General features: G+C 35.3%; 1 protein-coding gene and 1 pseudogene across 3 annotated transcripts; one reads left to right on the top strand and one right to left on the bottom strand.

Annotated features, from left to right (window-relative positions):
• Nucleotides 1–569: 569 nt before the first annotated feature.
• Nucleotides 570–7,984, bottom strand: LOC111288236 (uncharacterized). 2 transcript variants are annotated; one of them, XM_022879038.2, is made up of 7 exons: nucleotides 6,808–7,984; nucleotides 6,569–6,677; nucleotides 6,158–6,278; nucleotides 5,278–6,012; nucleotides 3,750–4,404; nucleotides 2,514–3,680; nucleotides 570–1,366 (listed from the first exon to the last, which is right to left on the bottom strand). In XM_022879038.2, exons 1-7 carry the CDS (start codon nucleotides 7,001–7,003, stop codon nucleotides 939–941), a joined length of 3,411 nt encoding a protein of 1,136 aa, XP_022734773.2. In that variant the 5' UTR covers nucleotides 7,004–7,984; the 3' UTR covers nucleotides 570–938. The 2 variants fall into 2 exon arrangements, with proteins under 2 accessions (XP_022734773.2, XP_022734772.2); XM_022879037.2 differs by having other exon boundaries at nucleotides 2,514–4,404.
• A 2,348-nt stretch (nucleotides 7,985–10,332) lies between these two features.
• Nucleotides 10,333–11,804, top strand: LOC149519348 (protein Iojap-related, mitochondrial-like; annotated as a pseudogene). The gene is made up of 2 exons (XR_016341730.1): nucleotides 10,333–10,989; nucleotides 11,636–11,804. The product of XR_016341730.1 is annotated as a protein Iojap-related, mitochondrial-like (transcript).
• Nucleotides 11,805–12,114: the final 310 nt, after the last annotated feature.

Below are 12,114 nucleotides of genomic sequence, written 5' to 3'. Positions count from 1 at the left end.
GTGGATATTTAATCACTCAACCTGAAATTACACTTTTGCCCCCATTTACTAATTGCAAAATCTGAAAAGAAAAAACAAGTTTTTATTTTTTTCCCCCTTTCAATAAGTTTGTTACCATTAATACAGTTCAAATTCACCGTTAAATTTTTTGAATTTTTTAAGAGTTGGTTTAATATTGTTATTATGATTGAAATTTTTTAATTTAAAAAAAAAGTAGTAATAAAAGTGTGACTAAAATTTTAAGTATTTATATTACTGTGAAAAAATATTGTCAGTAATTAAAATAATTAAAAAAATATATAAAATGCTAAAATATTATAATATAAAAATAATATAGTAATTTGCTAATTTACCGTACCAAACATATATTTTTACTGCAAAAATACCTCATAAAAATTTTTAATTTAAACTTAAAAACCAAACATTTAGATTAAAAAAGTACATTCTTTTCTTGTTTAACATTGTCAAAAATAGGTTTTAAATACAGAAGATATTTTCAAAAAATACTAAATTAAACCCTAAAATATTTGGAGCCTACAAAGCATAGAAGCCCGTTGGCCGGGAGGAAAAGCCATCCAAATCGAGCTATATTTTCAATAATCATAATAATGAATATGAATGAGGGAGAGGGTCTTAATTCCCCAAGGTAGGACCCGATACAAACAGGAATAACAAACAAGAACTTGGCGATGGAGCAAAAACACGATCCCCCCCTCCCCCACCCCCCACTGCCTTTCACTAATATCAACCTAGAAGAAAAAATAATAAACAACTTTACAATTATGTCACCAACATCAGGTGGTGCTTCTTACAATCAATTTTCCAACCAAAGAAAACCAATTGCCAACAAATTCAAACAGCCTTTCAAACACAAAACTATTCAAATACAAACCAGCTGGTGGAGTACTGCGTGTTCGGTCTGAATGAAAGACTTAATCTCACATTATTGAGCAGTTGCACTTGGATTCTAGCTTCGGTGGCTTCATACTGTCCATCTTATTAGGAAGACCAACATTGCGAATTGAAGATTCATCAGCATTCTCATCATTTTCAGTCTTGGTAGATGGAGATTTTACATCGGTTTCTACCCGCCTCTGCCTGACTTTATGAGATTTTGAAGTCCGTCTACCAATAGTCCTCCCCCGTAGGTCCTTCCTGTCAGAAGTGGATTTCCCCAAGATCGTCACTGTTGGCCTGGAACCTTCCAATGGCACTGAAGTTTCCTTTTCAATGGCTATGGTTGCAGCCTGGTACGAAAGATCATGGACAATGGAACTGCAGAAAAGTATTGTCTCGGTCGCTTCTTCAAGTGTCAGGCTTCTAGCCTTACTTCCTCCACGACATTCTACCAAGACAGTTGACTCCTCTGTTAAAAAGCATAAAGGTTATCAGACACTAAACAAAATCTCACCGCCTGTCTGCCACTCATCAGAATCAAACTTTAACAAAGAATCATATACCGTGAGGCTGTAAGCACTACTACATATTTAAAAGTCATCAGCATCAAGAAAAAGAAAATATAATAGTTATGCAATCTACAAACTCGATCATATCATTTTTAACTCTAAACACGGTGGTCAAGTCCATTTTATTCTATAAGTATGACAAGAATTAAAATAATTGTAAATAAATTTTTTTTACTAGTTTGGCAGTGCACACACTGACGACAATAATAACATGGTGGCAAGAAGATCTAACATGATACCAAGACAAGTATATGATGATAAAAATGATTTAGTGAATAATGGTAACCTTCATTTACAAAATATTATTAGTGGTAACTGCCATATAAGTAATTTCTCCCAAGATCATGAAATGGTAACATATACTTTGGTCGTAAACTAAACTTAAAATGCTCCCAACTTCACATCTCTTATTGAAGCCGAAAAACCTCCATCCGAAACAAACAGGGCTTGGAAACAGGCTATCCTCACATCTATTATAAGAACAGTAATGGATTTATCCACAGCTTTCCAAAAATTGGTAAGCAATTGGCTGCTCCAAATTACACCTGTTCAAAAATGATGATAAATTTGATCTATCACCCTAAGTAAAGTGACAAATTTGGACCTTGCCCCAAAAGAAAAAGAAGAGTAAAAAGGCCATTGATTTCATTCCAATTCCGTCAAATTTCATCTTCACTTTTCTGATATCACAACACACAAAGTAGTATTAAACCTTTATATTTTGATATTTTTGATGCATTCACACATAAACTGGTAAGAGAAAAGGAAAAGTGATAAATTTATAGCTCTTATTGTTGCTATTTACTACTCTTATCAATAAAACTACAAGAAAGCAACAATAAGTGAAGAACAAATAGATATTGCTAACTTTTAAAATAAGTTGCATGGATAGTTATTGAAGGATTAAACATAGCTGTACCATACATTGTTTAACAAAATGGTAATTGACAAACCAAAAAAATTCCCATGAATGGAAGTGAAAGTTTACTTCAAGGAAAGTTGAAAGCCCTAAGTAGATGACAAGCCTCAATGAAATAATTAACATACCTGAAATGCCATCCGCATGATCTGATGCGTAATGCTCCTGACCAGAACCTGTAGTATCCACATCTGAAGGAATGGCAACTGACACGTCCATGGATCCCTTCTTGTTTCTCTCAGAGTTTGGAGACAAGCCATCAAGATTTGAACCACATGAACTCTGACAGGAATTCTCAATTTCTATTTCTGAGATTGCAGCCAAAGAGATGTGGCCAGCAGCCTTAGCAGCATCTACTTCATCAGGACTAGCACTCAGCATTCTATGTTCTTCAAGAGAAGGATCTAGAGTGATAGCTAATGATTCAACACCAGAGACAATCCTGGCATTACTTGGTAAGTCATCTCCATTTTTATATGCCACACAGTCTTCAGAGGGAGGAAATGTTGCTGCTGAATTGTCCTCTAACAGTTCTGATGTTGAAGTATCAATTGTTCCACTGATTTCATTCCACGCAATACCATCTTTTTTGGAAATGGCAGCATCAGTGAATGATGAATCCACTGAATTTTCTGAAGCTACCACTTTGGCTTGAGAAACTACAGCTATTTCCTCTTCTTCATCAAATTTCAGACTGCCAACAGAACCCTCAAAATTTTCTTCATTTGTGCTTGTTGCAAGACTTAAAGCTTGGTAATTATTGCTTGAACTTCGAGACAATGACAAAGCAAAGCTTTGAGCCTTCACATTCATGTCATATCTGTAATTCTCCAACTCATATTTTTTACCACTTAACTGCCGTTGCACACGTGTATCTGTCTGTCTAGATGAGCTAAAATCAACAGAGGATGATGCAGAGATACTGCCATGTCCAACAGAATTTCTGAAACTGTTAGAACTAACTCTTGCATAAGACAGATCTTCATAAGGTATGGTAGCAAAGGTCCTACCTAGAACAAAAGGACCCTTGCTGCTGCTTGACTTCTTCAACAGCACTGAAATGCCCGCAACTTCAGAGAACACCTTCAAGCCAGAAAGTTCATCAGAGTACTGCAACTGCTGAGCTCCAGTGTCCCTATCAGGTAGGGAATAACAAATGGTTGGTTGGTCCATCTCTTGCTGGTAACCGAGCTTCTGCTCACCTCCCTCTGCCAGAGAGCTTCCCAGAGAATTTTCTGGAGAGAAATTTTCACTTTGCTTAATATTTTCTTCATGCCAGGAAATGCGTGGTTCAACTGCATCAGAAACTTGCAACAATGAATCAGATGGAGGAACCAAGGTTTCCAATTCATGAAATGGTTTACCTTCAGAAATTTGCATGCACAACCCTGGGGAGTTCTCTGCAGTTACCATTGTCAGATCAGAAATATCACCAGCAAGAATATCATGTTGCCTACTGCAATCTGTGCAAAGACTGATTTCTTCTTCAACCTGCTCAATAACACGAAACCTGCAACCACATTTAGAACAAACTTTTGTATTTTCAAAACTATCAACTTCTGAAAGATCACCCCTGTCACATAGAGCATCAGAAGTTGAACTCATTTCCACTTCAAGACCATGGTAACTTAACTCCTCAGAGTGGTGAGGGTCACATTGAATTGCAGAGTCTCTATCAGCATCTTCAACAAGAATATTAAGCAAGCCATCACGTCTTTCAGAGCTAGCATCCTGGTTTAATACATCCATTTTATCAAAGGCAAAAACTTCTTTTTGAACATTGGCACAAGGTACCTTTCTGGATTCACTTGCCATATCATCATGTTGGTGGTCACTCCCTTCAGTATCAAGCACAGCACTTGTACCTTGATCAGAACTTGCATTACTGCTGGTGGTAACAGATGAGTTCCTTGACATCAAAGAACAATATGCAGAACTTCCCTTCCTAGCATAGAAAGTGGTACTTGGAACACTAGATAATAGAGGTCTGAACATATTTGGAGGACTCTTCCGATGATCCTGTATCAAAATGTTGATTATAATAAACTATACGAAGTATGTTGATGACAATGCACTTTTATTTGCATTAATTATGCATGAAAACTTCCAAATGAGAGCAAGTACACGTGTGAGAAGTAGAGAACAAGACACTACATGGATTTTGCCACAACTCACTTTAATTTCTTTTTGCTTATTAGTAAAGATAGACTATCCAGAATGCACTAAAATTTCCTTTTTCTTTTTGCTTTGACACATTAAAGAACATCAAAAGAATGCTTATTGATCAAAAGTTTATGTAAATATAAAATGTGATTTGTAGAATGAATTCACTAAATTAAACAGGAAGTTCTACAGTTTGAATTTCTTTCCCCTTTTAGATATGCCAAATTAATATTAAACATTGATTTTTCAATAGTTATCCAACCAAAAACTTCAGTCATATCAGATTTTAACAATAAGCATATCAAACACATCATTTGAAATTATACCATTGCAGTTGCCACCTATAGATATAGCATTGTATTCAAGCATTACATGGGAATTTGAGAATATTCTTCTGAGAGACTAACACTACATTCCAATGGAATGAAAAGACAGTTAAGTACTTATGTTGACCTTTAATATCTCTTCTTCCATTAATAACACCGACCACATCAATAATGTATTAACAAAAAGGATTGGAGGAGAAACACCTTGCTTTTTCTTAAATTTCCTTTTCTGGATGGCAGTCAGAATGGAATTAAATAAACTAATAGCAGACACTGAAGGGGAGGTTCATAATACAAAGCAATTGTTAGAGCAAACAAATTAACTACTTATATTTTAATATTATATAAGGATCCAAACTGCCATAACCAAAGCATGTTGACCTAAAGAAAAGTAATAAAATACCATTTGACGACGAGGAGAGTCAAAGGATTGTTTAGGAGCAGAACTTGGTGAGAACATTCTAGCTGATTTCTTGTTAAAGGTCCGAGCCTTGTTATTTGGAAATGGACCAAGCCTCCTTGAGACTGAATGGCTTGATCCACCAAGAGGAATAGATTGTAAGGAGTCTATGTCATCATCATGAGATGATGCTACAGAGCCTTTACTGTATGAACTAAATTGGTCTCTACCATGACTGTGTGATAAACTGGCACTTCTAGAGGCAGTCGGGGACATTGATTGCCTGCCAAATCTTGAGTCCCTGCCAATTCTAGATGCAGGTGAGGAACCCCTTACATACAATGCTGGTCGATCAGCCAGAGAAGTACGAAGATTAGGGGGTGCCTCTAAGGAGAAACCCGGGATATTTGACTGCCATGCCTTTATTTTTGGTGATGCAGAGTTTCCCCTACTTGTCCTTATAGGAGAAGTTCCCCTTACCGCTGACATGGCCACAGTCCCACTGGAGCCTGCACTTGTCCTTCGAGGAGTAGGTGTAGAAGACCTTCGAGCAGGTGTGGAACTTTTACTGGGGGGAGGAGATGGTCTCTGAGTTGGAGTAGCTGGCCGTATTGGACTGTGCTGAGGTGCTGAAAATGACCTTCCCCTAGAATGGAATGTGCTATTCCCAGACCGAGGTGACGGGCTTAAACGATTTGGACTTGCACTGACCCTACTGCTTCTGTGACTGTTGTCCATCTGCATATTGATGCATTAGGATATGGGGCAGGGATTTTGAAAGAGTAATCTATGAGTTTCAATAGGAAACCTAGAAGGAATATTAATGAACATAGTTATGTTTATACACATAGTTTCATTCCATAAGAGGGGCACGATAACCTACTGGGGATGATCTTGATATGGAAATGGGTTGACTTTGAGGTCTACCCCTGCGAGCAACATTAACTGGTGGTGGCTCATCGTCCAATGAAGGAAAAAGAGGGGTGTCAGGTGGAGTTAATAGCCTTCAAAATCACCAAGACAAACACTCTCTCAGAACCAAAAACTTGGACAAGTAGAAATAACAACTCAATAGCATGATAAATGAGATGAATGAAATAAAATGATCATATAATAAAAATTGCTTGCTTAGGCAATCGACAATGACTTTTCCAATCTACACTGAACATGGGCAGCACCAATTTACAAGAAGATTATGTTACTATTTCGGCTTAGTTCCCAACAAAAAAGTTTGTCGTGTTACAGTTCTAGAAACAAAAAGTTTGAAAATCTTGAAGAGGAACCATGACTTTACCATTCATAGTCATTTTTCTCCCCATCTGCATTAAGGAGTTCATTAGTCTCTCCTCGAACAGGAATGGAGATTCCAAGCTTGAAATCTGAAAAATGCTTCAGTTTTGCCGCTGCAAACAATAATTAAAAACCAAAGGAAACAAACAGTATTGTTAGTCTGCAGACGCTAATCTACATTCCTAAATTTACGGGCAAATAAACACAAAATAACTGAAATGAAAAGTCAAAGCAGAAAATTACAAAATGAGTCTTCAAAGTCATCCGAAGACTGAAGCAGGAAATTCTTCCTTTCTTTGGACTGCATTTCATTGAACAAAGCGAGGTCATCATCCTTTTCTCTTACAATCAAACCGCTCTCGAGACTACGCCCCCGTTTGTGGTTTTCCCCTCTCATCTCCCTTCCTGGAGAGTATCTCAACGCTGGAGAAGGAGGCATCTCTGCTGCCCTAATCTACTCTTCCAGCAACAATCACCTCAATCCCCCAACTTATCTAGAAATTAAGCAGCCATCCTGACCCATAACTTACTCCAAATTTGTTGCCTTTTCGTGTTTCCAACGAACTAATGCAGTCAACTTCCAAATAACATTAAACAAAGGCACAAAGCCTCTTTCTAAAATAAAATAATTGATAGAAAATCTTTATAAATAGTCAAAATTTTGAGAATAACTGAAATGGCCGTACATTCCAAAAGAAGAGCTACCAATAACTGAACAACAACCACCAAATTGAGATGCTCATAACGAACACAACTTCCGAAACCTAGATTTCCATCAATTTAACAGTGGAAATACCTTCAATGAACAAAACCCTAAATCAAAGCTCAAAATTTTCAACCACCAGTAACCGCTAAGCTAAGCCTCTCCACCGTTGCTCAAAATTAGAGTGCGGAAATTAATTAACCACTTTTAAAAAGTGCACGTGAAGTTCCTTTGACTTACCAAGGAATCCTAAGTCAAAAAATATCCTCCAGAGGAAAAAACGAAGCTCGTTTTGATTGCGATTGAGATCTCAAATTGGAAGAGAAAAAAATACTGAGCTTAAATGCCAATTACAATGCGACGAGTGTTGCATGAGACACCAGGATCTAATAGCATTTAATGCCTTATTCTTCTTTGAGAAAAATGAGAGTTACAAGACTCAGATCGGTGACATAAAGCAGAGACCGATCGGTTTCGAACCGAGACACCTCGAATTGTCTCGCATTTTTCTCTCCTCCGAAAAATGAGAGAAACTGGAATTTCGAAGAGAGTAAAATAACTAACTTCGGCTTTCTTCTTTTCTTTTCTTTTCTTTTTCTCCTTTTTGTTGGCTGTTTTTCAGATTTGCTTCTTTCCTCCGGAGCAAGCTTTCATTTTCGTTTTCATTTTCATTTTCTCTCTCTGCTCTGTGAAATTTTTTATAATCATTTCTTTCTCATTGTTTTGCTTGGTTTTTTCTTTTTCTTTTCTTCTTTTTTTAATCTTTTGCGATTTTAATTAACCTTTAATTAATTTTTGTTTTTACTGCTTCTGTTTACGCGAGTCGTAATTACTATTTACAGTGGACAAAAAACCACTGTAACTAGCCGTTGGAATTTGTGAACGATTCATACGGTTACTAATTACTTGGACTTCCGTTTATTTCTCATCGCAGCCATTAACCCAAAAATTATATATTTCAGTTTAATGTATTAAACTCAATATGTATTTAAAAAATATATAAAATCGTAATTTTTTTAATCAGATAAAAAAATTTTAAAAAATCCTCAAGCTATCTTTCCTCAATTGGATTTTTTTCTAATAAATCCTCACCTGCCCATCCAAACATAATTTTAGTACATGAAAAAGTTTGTTTCTTTATATAAATTATATACAATAAGTTAACACTTGCATAACAGTTGTATAATCGATTAGGAAAATGTTAAATTTTTAATTTTAATTATTAAAATTTAAAATTTGATAATTTTAAATATATAAAAAAAAATAGAAACAACAAAAAAATATAGGCAACAAGTAGCCATTACAGGCAAAATATGATGATTAGCCAATGTACAAACATGAAAAGATTTAGATTTAGAGTCAGAATGATGTCGTTGTTATTGGTAGGTGGAGGAGAAAACTTGAAAGGCTTTCCTCACTATTGAATCCAATGATAACTACTCTTTTTCTATCCATCAAAGGGACTGCTTTCCAATATTTATATATAGCATTTGCCATTAAAATAACGCATGAAAGTGTTATGTCACTTCTCAAAGTGCTTTTGAGCTCACTCATGTTAGATACACAGATATGCATTCTCTATGTCTTATCATAGTGTGTTAGTAGGCTTTATTTGTTTGTCAAACTCATCATTTGGAATTTTGAGATTTGTTTTTTTTTTTTTTTTTTTTTTGGTTAGGGTTCATGAACAATCCATCTATGGATTAAATATTAACTATTAAATTAGGTTTACTATCAATTATGGGTCTAGGATTTGATATTCCCTCTCACTATTAAATTTCACATAAAAATTTCACAAGGTAGTTGCTTTATTTTTTCACATAAAATTAAAATGAAGTTATTTAAAAATTTAAATTTATTAAATGTTATTTTTTAATAAAAATTACGTTAATCGATTAAATTAAATTTAAAGATTTTTTTTAGTTACATCATTAGTATATAAATAATAAGTAGTATATCTATATGGATTTGATACATTAAAAAATCATCACTAGTTGTCAAAGGTTTTTTATTTATATATATATTTTTACATTATTAGGGAATCTAAGAAAAAGTCAAAAAGACGGAAGTAGTTATCTTAGGTTTGTTTATTATTAAAATTTTTAAATATAACATTAATCATTTTATAAAAAACGAATGTATTATCTTAATCATGAGTTTAACATTATCTTAATCTGTTTTAACTGTTCAATTTGCATTTCCTAAAGAAAATATTTAATATATGATTTAGTCTTTAAATTATATCATTTTTTTATTATTTTGTGCGTTAAAAAAAATCACATTTAGCTATCTAAATTTTGTTTTCATCAAAAATTTTGCCTCACGCATTAATTTTGGCAACGACAAATTAAGGTCACCAAAAAAATCAATAATATCATGATACATTTATTAATTAATATTTATCACATCAGTATTTTAATTAATAATATTAATATATAAAATATTTGGTAGAAACAAATTGAATACTTAAACATACTTTTTTTATAAGTATTAAATCATTAAAAATAATATAATTCTAAAATCAAATTACAAATTAAAAAAATCATTTACAAGTATTACACTTGTTTAAATTTTGGATTTAAATCAAAATAACTATTTTAAATTTTAATTTTTTTATTAAAAATAAAAAATATAACACTTATGCTAATGCAATGGGATCTACAACGAAAAAAATGTAATATATATACTAGAAATTAGAATTATCTTGTCTCATTGAATTATCCAGTTTGCTTTTGGTGGTGCACGTGAGGCTCGTGGGTTTCCGTTCATCTAATTACAGCTGCCAGAAAGAGAGGATGGACTTAAGTCTCACTTCCAACACACGTGGCGTAGGAGTGACCGTTCTTTCATTAGGTCGTACTTTAATGTAGATCCGACGGTAATATTAAACTATCAATCATGTCGGAGTTTAGCTGTTGAAGGTGGGATGTCAGGGGAAAATCTGAATACACATTACCAACGGTTGACTATAGTCTTTACACCTGTCATTCTCTCAGAAGCTATCCTAACCCTGAGCCCTGAGGTGCGAAACACCTTATTCCATTTCATCATCGACTCCAAAACGCTCCCGTTGCAACATCGCTTTAGGAGCAATAACTAAGACGACGTCGTGACGTTGCTTTAGGCAATGAATGAAAGTGGAAACTCGGCGAAGTGGTGATTCAGTTGGGAAATAGTAAAGTTCAGGGGTTGTGATCTGATGTGGGTCGCTTTAAGATCCCGATATCTGCATCTATCAGGAACATCGTTGCCTTCGTCCTTTCTCACTAATCCATAGTGGAAGCTAGTGTTTTCAGGTTTCAATCAGATGTTCTCTTTCATCCAGTGTGGAGAGCGGTAGCAAAGAGTTGCTGAGCCTGCAAGAGGTGGAGAAGGTTCTAAGCGATGTAAGAGCAGATGGCGTGGCGGTGATTCCGGTTGGGAAGCAGTGCGATTGGGCCGATTTCATGGTGATTGCCACTGGTAGGTCCACGTGGCACGTCAAGAACATCGCCCAAGCCCTAATTTACAACATATAGGTGGTTAGCAGTTTCTGTTCTAGGAAAATCTTATAGAAAATAAAGTATCCAAATCTATATATTCTCACTATTTTCATGCAAATTCTGGGGTGTTTCTTTTCTTTAGGCAGAGTGGTAGTTCATGCTCTTGATGAGAAGGCAAGAGCTTATTACAATTTGGAAAATCTTTGGATTGTGTGGATGGTCCAGAAGGAACCAGCTGAGGTAAGCGTGTAAAATGAAGAACTTTAACTTTTGCTATCAATTTTTTCGTGAAACTGTTTAGGCCGCAGATGACCAGAGATAGTCAGGTTTAGCTTCTCTATCCGGTAGCCCCGATGCTTGTGTCGTGCAATTGTCTTTGTTTTGTGGTGTTATACCTTAGGAGAACATTCCAGAACCTTTCTTGATTACAGACAACAGTAGGTCATAGAATTCTAGCCCGACTTTGAGTATGACAGAGAATGTGTCAAGATTTCAATTGGTTCGTTGTGCCGGCAAATAGAAAGCATTTGATTGAACATGGCATATTTGACATTAAGGTGCACCAAAATAAAATTAGGGTCATTATTAAACTTACCACTTGTGTATGGACTATGGACATATAGAGTAGAGATATTCTATTCACTTAGTCCCAATAGCAAAATAATTGTCGTATTTGGTTCACAGTTCACCCGTAGGATTGTCAAAATGCACTTGATCTGTTAATTACCTAATCTTCATCTGGTTCATTTAACTGAGAAGAACTCCCAATCTCGAGCCCTCTCGTTCTTGCTTTTTGTAGCATTTTTTGTCAAATCTTTCCTGCAGATGCAAAATATCTTTTGGTTGTCAATCTCTTAAACTAATCTTTCCTTAGCGTTTGTTTCAGGAGTTAACAAAAGTTTTTGTAAAGGTTCGTCGAATTAGCAATTCCAAAAAGCCAGCCCAGAGAAGTGCTTTACCAACGAAGTTGTAGTTTGTTTGTACATGATAAAGTTCTTTTCTTCTTGTACTTGAAACTATAGATTGATACGTGATCAATGGTTCTTTTTTGAGCATGTGTTTGTGCTGCTATATTCAGCTTTCTGACGGCCTGTGCTCTGTTTATCAAGGAGAAGCCACCTTCCTTTGCTCCCCTTTTCTCTGGTCCCAATACTTGTGACTGACGGGCCCCCCCAGTACTTTAAGCCTTAGCCTTTAAACTTTCCCCTGCTTTTTGAAAGTGCAAATTGAGTTGCATGCAGGGACAGACTGTTCAATGATGCGGCATTTTTTCTGTTAATGTATTTAAAGGATAAGAAAAAAATAAATAAAAAATAAAAAATTGAAGCAAAATTGTAGTATTCTATTCGATTCGAATAAATTTGG

This window comes from Durio zibethinus, chromosome 4 (assembly GCF_047325235.1).
Source record: "Durio zibethinus cultivar Kanyao isolate XHJ-2024 chromosome 4, ASM4732523v1, whole genome shotgun sequence".
Taxonomy (NCBI): Eukaryota; Viridiplantae; Streptophyta; class Magnoliopsida; order Malvales; family Malvaceae; genus Durio; species Durio zibethinus.
Note: the sequence above shows the minus strand (reverse complement) of the source record. Positions and strands in the feature narration are given on the sequence as shown.

Excerpts from the sequence above, each read along its gene's own strand:
- LOC111288236 (XM_022879037.2), bottom strand. The coding sequence starts at position 7,003 with ATGCCTCCTTCTCCAGCGTTGAGATACTCTCCAGGAAGGGAGATGAGA. Across the intron at positions 6,279-6,568 it reads GAGAAAAATGACTATGAATG|GCTATTAACTCCACCTGACA; the intron begins GTAAAGTCATGG and ends GTGATTTTGAAG. Across the intron at positions 1,367-2,513 it reads TCATGCGGATGGCATTTCAG|AGGAGTCAACTGTCTTGGTA; the intron begins GTATGTTAATTA and ends GCTTTTTAACAG.